An 8,744-nucleotide genomic window follows, 5' to 3' on the forward strand; every position below is an offset into this window, starting at 1 on the left:
TACAATGTACATTATTTTTTCACTTACAGAATATTTCCCCCATTATTTATTAAGTAATAACTCATCATTTTGGAAAAATCATAATTCCTGAGAGCACAGTTATCCCATGAAGAAAATTGTTAAGGCAATCATATGTCAGTCTACTTGTAGTAGGAAGACAAGTCAGTTTTTCCTTTAGCTCTAATTTAGATGTTGTTGAAATGTCTATGCAAATTAACAAGAAAACCGATGTGATAAATAGGACAAGGCAAAATATACAGAGTTTTTTATACTGCATGGCTAGTGTGATACAAGATGCCATTTTTTACTACTTTGCTTAAAGTTATAAGACTCATCTTGAAAAAGTCAGTAATGTTTTTGTGGTACTTATTTAAGAACAAAAAATGCCTGAAAATAATTTTACAGAGGCAAATAGCTGGCAGATCAACTTTATTTTCTGTATCTGCTGTCCCGCAGCTTATTATATTAAGGATCACAATACTGCATCTGTACAAATTTTATTTCAAATACCAGCTGCTTGTGGAATCCAGATGACTAATCTATATTGTCAATGGACAGGGCTAGTTTTTTTATTACCTCTTGTGGACAGCCTGATACTGTGCACACCTTAATGACAGCATGGAAAGAAAGGGGAGGCTCTAATACCAATAGCAGCAGGGCTGCATGAATGTATTCTGAGCCAAAGCAGTAGGCATTGTCCTTGTCTGGGTGAATGGGAAAGGAAATGTGAAAGGCAGAAGACTGTAACAGATGAGAATTAGCTTCAGCTCCTGAACTATTCTTTTAAAATATTTACATCACAATAAGATATTTCTTAAACATCATTAAATGTATTCAAAAAGAGGCACTGATGAGGTGGGTGACTGCTGTGAGCTGAAGTATATGCTTAGAAGTCTGTCTCTTTTAGAGGCTAGAATCTTACTTCAGAATCACATGGAGAGAAATAGCATTGGCCCCACTTCTAGTGTAGGAGAGCCAAATATGATATGTAATCTTATTACTTTGATTTGTCTTGACCAAGAGGGAGGTACCAGTCCCTTGGGGGGGTTTTCCTCAGCTTCCACACAGGATCATACTTTTGTTTTTCCAGTATTCGGGCTCTTTCACTCTTGCATAGAGATTCCTGCAATGAATGACAATATAATACTCAATACTTAGTCTGCTGCATTTTCAAAGCACATTATATATATTAACTACTCTCACAATTCAAGTTATTTCTTATTGGTGATCACGTTTAAGGAAAAAAATAAATTTTAATTTTCTATACAAAATGACAGCAGCTTGTAACCGTAACAAAAGGAAAATTCATAGCAGAAAATGTTTGACATATAGTTTATTATAATTTTTTAAAGCATATACAGATAGCAAAAGGCCAAAGCTCCAGTACAAATAATTACTATCAAAAAATCATTATTTTTTAGAGAAAAAACCCCAAACCTTAAGACTTACATTTTCAAAAGTAGCTATTGGTTTTAAATGCCTCAATTTTGGGGCATTCAGTGTTGAAATGCTTTCAAAAGACTTTGTTTTCAGACAGTGCTGGGCATCCATTATCCTCTTAAAGTTTCCCCTCTGTTGTCTTAAATGCTATATTAAAATCTGATTAATAAATCTTAATAATCCTAACAAACTGAGCTTCAAATAATAGTAGCACTAATACCTCTAGTATTTATTTCTGTATGCCTCAATGGCAATTTATTAAGCTAGGGTTTGTTTTTTCAATTTCTCTCTTCATTGGCAAGACAGCACAATTGAGATTTCTGGGAGAGTTTTGAGTGAGGGAAGGAATATAGTGAATTGGTATGGTGAGGTTGTGAATCTAGGCAATAGCATATGTAAGGCAGGCACTGGAGAGGGAAATGGGAAACTTAAGGCAGATGTTAGAGCAGAAGGGAGAAGGTGTAGAACATGAAAAGAGGTAAAGTCAGAGCTATATACTGAGATGATGTTGGTTCTTAAAAGCAATGACAAAGTTTTAGCTTTGAAATAATATAATGGGGAACTAATGGAGAGAACTGAAGAAAAGATAATACAGTCAAAATAATAGGAAGTAGATAAGATTTTACTGGCAACATTTGTATGAATTAGCAAGATATTTTTTCCATCTAATTTTGAAGAAAAGGTTGTGGATTGAAAAAGACAGTGGAAGGCAGTGTAGGTTCAATATTTAGTTATTTTTAAAGGATTTGTTAGTCCCCTCTCCCAGAAACAAAGTACACCAAAGATTTGCATGTATTGGAAAATTATCCAACATCTACATAGTGCCTCACAAACACAGAAAAGGTCTAACATAACTATTGTTCTATATCTATTAAACCAGTCTTGTAACTTTCTTGTTCACTCAATTGTGGAAGTACTTTCAGTTTTTCTCATTTATCAAAATATTAGAAGATTTACCTGGTGTTATTTGGGTCCTTAACTCTTGGAAAATAAAATGAAAATGTATATATATACTTCATTTGAATCACTGCTGGGGAGGGGTTCAGTATGCAGGTTGCCCAGGGTCAGAAGACTCCTAGTCCTCTCTCACTGAAACAGCCTGGGGCCAGGTAAGAACTTCTCCATGGCTGCTGCAACTTGAGGGAGGGGTGCATGTCCCCCAGCTGGGACAGGTCCAGATTCATCTTCCTAGTCTGCTCCCCAGTCTGAGTGAGGAATTGTGCACTTTACCCTTGCTCTCTAAGGGGAACAGCTACCGATGTTTGCATACCAATGAATCAATGGGAGAGGTGGAGAGAGGAGCTTCATCCCTCCTCCATCTCCCCTCCACCCTCCCAAAAGAGCATCTGGAGTGGAAGGCTCCAGAAGTCCCAGATGGGAGGGGGTCAACTTTATTTTTTGTGTCTGCTGCCCCTTTCACCTGCCTGGTGATACTGTTTCTGTTTTGTATGGTTTTATACATCCCTGTACAAATCTGGGAGGAGGAAGAAAAGCTTCAGCTCTCCCACCCTCCCTAAAGAGCACCGGAGAGGTGGGAGGCTTGGGGCCATGGCAGTGCTGGATGGAGTGGGGGGTGGGGGAGACACTTCCAGCCACTCTTTTTTATCCACCTGGTCATTATGTTGCTTTTCTATATAGCTTTATGAGAAGCATTCCCATTCCATACACAAACTCTCTGTAAATAGCCTTCCCTTTCTCCACTTCTGCCCCAAAGGGATTATAGCTGTCCCAGTTCCCATCTCTGGCACCTTGCTTCCCTCCCCCACCCCCATGTTGTCATTCTACAATATAACTTCCCTCCTTTTCTGTGTTATGAGATATAATCCCATTCCAGGCACATCACATTGTCCTGGCACAACCAAACCCTTACCTTGTCTTAAATTACGATAAGAAAGAAACAAAATTTGATGGTCCTAGCTCTTACTGTTTAGGAGGAATTCTTAAACAGGCAGGCAGACAGACTCTCTCAAATACATAATAGATTTGTTTTTCTTTACTGTGATATGGGAGGATGAGTAGATTTTTTTTAGGGTAGATTAATCCTGATGACCATGTTGCAAGCCTGATACAGAGTTTATTTTTATACCATTCTTAATACTGTTTCCAATTTGGCATTTATTGTACCTTAGCATCTGGACTTTTGCTCTTTTCCCACTTTCTGCAATTGCTGTAGTCTATTTTCCACTGTTCACAGGAGGGTACTTCCCCATATGTATAATAGTTGTGGAAGAAATTACGGATGCCCTTGCAGTGTTTCCATTCAGACCAATAATCTTCACATGTTCGCGGAGGCTGATAAAATAGCAAAAATTATGTTAAGAATATGCTTGCAGGAGAAGAATCCTGATACTGTATTTGGCCTCAGGAGTAAGGTACAAGATGTTTCTGGGATTAAAATGCCCAATCTGTATTGTAATGGGGGAAAATCAAACCTGTCCCATTCATTTCAGTTATCTTGATGTGGGAATTTTCCCAAATGCTGTCTCAGTGTACTGTGTTTTGAAATTCAGCACTGTGCTATTGTTATGTTTTTGCTCCTCTAACTGGAACCAAAAGTCCGACTGTCTTTGTTACATTAATCCAAAGAGCAGAGACAAAGAAATCTTCTCCGGTGAGGGTGGGCCCTGGGAAGTGTTGCGATGCTAAAACATAATCCAGTTGCAGACTCTCTCTGCACATCTGAAGATAATACTAATTTTAAGGGATATAATTTGGAGACTAATATTGTCTACATTATCAGTTTCACCCTGAAACATATAGTTTCTTTACTGCTCAGAGCACTTGAGCCAGTATCTCTGTTCTCAATCTTTGCCACCGACTCCCTGTAGGACCCTAGGCCCACTCCTCGTCCCAGGAGGGTCGGATGCATTTACAACCCCCAGTCCTGGGCCTGGCCTCGCTGCACAGGAGGGAGGGCTGGTTTGGCAGCAATCCTGTAAGAGCCCAGCTGCCCCGGGCTGATATTAGCAGAAGTCCCCGGGACTAGCGCTGCCAACCCCCCAGGAATTAAAAGGTCACATCCCCTGGAATCTCCAACCGCAACCCGGCCCCCAGCTGCGGGCCCCCGCGCACAGCGGGGCCGTTAACGGGCAGAGAGGAAGGCAGCCCTCCCCCCCGAACCACTGGGCGGTCCCGTGCGGCCGGCTCCGCTCCCAGCCCAGAACTCACCCTCCACGCCCCGCCGTCAGCCATGCTGCTGGCTGGGACCGTGGCACAGGAACCTGAGCCTAGCCCCATTGAGCTCATCGAGCCAATCGGACAGAAGCTGTCGTATGACTGACAGCTCACTTCCAGCCAATCACCATGGAATGTGTAAAAATACGGGTCCGACCGCAGGGGCTGGGCGGGCCCGAGGGCCACAAGGGAGAAAACTGTTGCCACGGCTACTGGAGCCCCGCCCTTGGCCGGGGAAAGCCAATGAAGAGACAAGGACTGAACTGAGCGGCGTCTCAGCATCTTTCGGCCTCTGGCGCCGTTCGAACAGGAGCTGGAGCAGACAGAGGTAGAATAGTGCGCGGCGCGCGTGCTGCTTCCAGCGCGAGACACCCCCACGTGCGGTGCGGGAACAGCAGAGAGGAGGGAAGATGTGCAGATGCTAAAGCAATTAAAACACTGTCTGCGGGGATAAGAGTACCCCGTGACCAGGCACAGGTGGTATGTAGCGAGCTGCTACCTTGTAGGAATGTGCTAGCGCTAGCACTCTCTCATTACGCCTTTTACAAAAAAGTAAGCAAAAACTTGAGTGGGCAGGGTGAAGGGCAGTGGCATCAATAGAGCTGGTTGGCATGCTGAATTCTCCCTAAGTAGCACAATCTCACAGGTAGCCTTCTACATACCATGTCAGGGGAGCCCTGGTTGTGTTGAAGTTTGGATGCTTGCATATTTTTTATGCAGCATCTAGTGTCATGGCCTCTGAGTCCTAAAAACCACTAACATCAATGTTAATATAAACTGGCACCTGCCCACAGCCAAGCAATGTATAGGTAGAGTGCAAGCCTGCTTTGGTGCTCAATTACTTCTCAGAGCTTAAATTAAGTATACCTTGCAGGTCTATCTGGGTATGTCTACACTACATGGTCAGAAAAATGGCAGATTTTCCAATAAAACTTGAGGAACATCCACACAATTGCATTCTTCTGCAAGAAAATCAAAAGAACGGAGGTGTTTTTCTGACACTGTTAATCCTCATTCTATGAGGAAGAAGCCTTTTTGCAAGAGTTCTTTTGCAAAAAGGTGTGGGTGGACAGAGAAGAGGGAATTCTTTCGAAAGAAGAGGAAAGAGGAAAAAACACAGGTGCCCTGGTGGCCATTCCATCCATAGCAATCACAGCTTACAATGTGAGAGCACCCATTCAGTCTGGCTGCTCTCTTTCACAAAAGCAGATTGCTTTTTCAATGCATTTTTGCACTGTGGACACTCTCTTTCAGAAGAAGTTCTTTCAGAAGACCTCTTCCAAAAAAAGTTTCTTCTGAAAGAAGCCTGTAGTCTAGACCAGCGTTTCCCAAACTATGGGCTGCGGCCCAGCAGCGGGCCACTGGAAAAAAATACTGGGCCTCAGCATGGCTAGTGGCTGCCAGCAGGGCCGGTCTTAGGCCGATTCGGGCCCCGCGCCCCTGAACCCGGAAGTGCCGGAAAGTTAGAGAGCCAGGGGCCCTGCTCCACTGATACGTGGAGCTGGGTCTCTCCCTCAGCTCTGCCTGGAGCAGGCCCACCCCACCCCCAGAGCATCCCTGCCATGCGTGGCTCCTCCTCACCATCTGCTGCTGCCCATGTGCAGCGTTGCACGTGGGCAGGGAGGACGCCTGGGTGTGACATGACATCATGGCCTGGGATTTTAAAAGTCTTTGGAGGCACGTGGTGGGGCCACGCTGGCTCCAGCAGCCTCCGGCCCTGCAATGTGGAAGGCTGAAGGCAGGGAACGGGCTTGGGCGGAGGCGAGGAGGTGGCAGTGGCAGCGGTGGGGGGAGGAGTGGAAGGAGAAGGGGCTTGGGCGGGGAAGGCACCAAGGGACAGGGTGCAGGAGACAAATGCCAGGGGGCCAAGTGCAGACAATGAGAGAAAGGGTAGGAGGGGAGGTGTCAGTGGGAGGGGGGACAGGGTGATGCTGGGAGAGGAGAGGGGAAGGGCATTGGGGACTGGAGGAGGAGGTGCTGGGAGAAGGCTTGAAAGAAGGGGTGGTCATGAGAGATGTGGGGATGGAGCAAGTCATGTGTGAGGACACAGAGGAGCAAGAGGCAATGGGGCAGAGAGTGCTGAGGGGGTGGGTATCAGGGAAAGAGAGGGCAAAGGGGGCAGGGGCTGTAAGGGAAGGGGGAGGCACCAGGAAGGTGCAGGGCTAAGAGAAGGTGCAGGTGCCAGGGCATTCTGGGGTGAGAAGGAAGGGAGAGCTGGCCACCGGAAACAGCACTGGACGGGGGAATCAGGGCAGGCTGGGAGGCTGGTGGAAGCAGGGCTGCTAGGGGGTGCAAGGTTGGGGGCAGGGAGCTAGCCGGGGAAGATGGGAGGGGAGAAGAAGCGGCCGCCGGAAGGAGGGCTGGATGCGGGCAACGGGGCTGGCCAAGGGAGATTGGGAGGAGAAGCGGGGGGGACCTGGCTGCCCAGGAGGGGGTTGGGCGTACTGGGGCTGGCCAGAGGCACAGGAGGGGAGCGGGGGGAGGAATGAATCGGCCTGCGGGGAGTGGGACTGACCCGGCCATATGTAGATCTTGGGACTCTGTTCCCCGTTCCCCTCCGCAAAGCACAAAGCATGAGTTAGTCCGGCCCGGGGATTCTATTGTCCCCACACATACCCTCCTTGAGTAGTTGCGAACTGGCTGGCTGGCAGACACACTCATGCAGCCGGAGCACATTTACCAGCCAGGCAGTTCGAAACTACAAACTGATACATCTAGTAATAATACAACTTACCTAATGAGAAAATACCAGACATGGTATATGTCTGGCATTTTCTCAGTTTGTTTTTTATGTGTTTATATTTTTGGGCTGCAAACAGCAGTACAGGCAGTCCCTGGGTTACGTACAAGATAGGGACTGTAGGTTTGTTCTTAAGTTGAATCTGTATGTAAGTTGGAACTGGCGTCCAGATTCAGCCGCTGCTGAAACTGACCTCCAGTTCTGACTTACATACAGAATCAACTTAAGAACCCCAAGCGTCACCAAGTCAGCTGCTGCTGAAACTGATCAGCAGCTGATTCCAGGAAGCCCAGGGCAGAGCAACTCTGCCTCGGGCTACCTGTAGTCAGCGCTGGTCAGTTTCAGCAGCGGCTAAATCAGGACGCCAGAGACAGAGCAGCTGGGGTGCTGCTGGATTGCTCCAGTAGCACCGCTCCTTGGCACTACTGGACCAACCCAGCAGCACCCCATCTGCTCTGCCCCAGGCATCCTGATTCAGCCGCTGCTGAAACTGACCAGCAGCGGCTGAATCAGGACCAGAGCAGCTGGGGTGCCGCTGGGTTGGACCAGTAGCACCCAGAGCGGCGCTGCGGGACCAACCGGCAGCACCCCAGCTGCTCTGCCACAGGCGTCCGGAGAAAAGCCTCGTCTGCTGGGGGGGGGGGCATACTAGCTGCACCCCCCCACCCCAGCAGACCAGGAAGACACGGGCGGCAGACCGAGACGCACTGCGGTCCCGCCGCCTGGGTCCATCGCGGCTTTGCTCCCCGTCTCCCTGATCTGCTGGAGACCAGCAGACCAGGGAGACGGGGAGCAAAGCCTCTGAGGACGCCGGCAGCGGGACAGCCGCGGGGCGTCTGGGCTGTCCCGCTGCCGGCTTCCCCCGCGGCTTTGCAAAGCCTCGGGGAAGCCGGCAGCGGAGCAGTCCAGGCGCGCCTGGGGTGCCCCTTTGCCCGAGTCCCCCCGCAGCTTTGCAAAGCCGCGGGAAAGCTGGCGGCGGGGCATCCCAGGTGCACCTGGGGTGCCTCGCTGCCCGAGCCCCCCGGCGGCTTTGCTCTGCGTCTTCCTGGTCTGCAGACCAGGGAGACGCAGAGCAAAGCCCCAAAGTACACGGGCGGCAGGACCGCGAGGTCCCACAGTCCGTGTACTCTGGGGCAGCCCCGTTCGTAACTGCGTAACATAAGTTCGTAACATAAGTCGGATCCGCGTAAGTCGGGGACTGCCTGTATTGAAAAAAAAAAAGGGTTCCAACTAAAGTAAAAAGTTTGGGAAACCGTGGTCTAACCAGCTTTCTGTCTGTCTTACAGTCCATTTATCCAATCCATATTGCTTAACTTGCTGGCAAGTATATTGTGGGTGACCATATCAAAAGCTAAAGCTGGCACTGGGGGTTTTGGGAGGACCAGAAACA

At 48.1% G+C, this 8,744-nt stretch overlaps 1 protein-coding gene across 1 annotated transcript; it reads right to left on the reverse strand.

Moving 5' to 3' along the window:
* Window positions 1–412: 412 nt before the first annotated feature.
* CZH22orf39 (chromosome Z C22orf39 homolog) lies at window positions 413–4,749 on the reverse strand. Its single transcript, XM_006134948.5, has 3 exons — window positions 4,609–4,749; window positions 3,565–3,732; window positions 413–1,123 (listed from the first exon to the last, which is right to left on the reverse strand). Exons 1-3 carry the CDS (start codon window positions 4,684–4,686, stop codon window positions 998–1,000), a joined length of 372 nt encoding a protein of 123 aa, XP_006135010.4. The 5' UTR covers window positions 4,687–4,749; the 3' UTR covers window positions 413–997.
* Window positions 4,750–8,744: the final 3,995 nt, after the last annotated feature.

This window comes from Pelodiscus sinensis, chromosome Z (assembly GCF_052426305.1).
Source record: "Pelodiscus sinensis isolate ZL-2025 chromosome Z, ASM5242630v1, whole genome shotgun sequence".
NCBI lineage: Eukaryota > Metazoa > Chordata > Testudines > Trionychidae > Pelodiscus > Pelodiscus sinensis.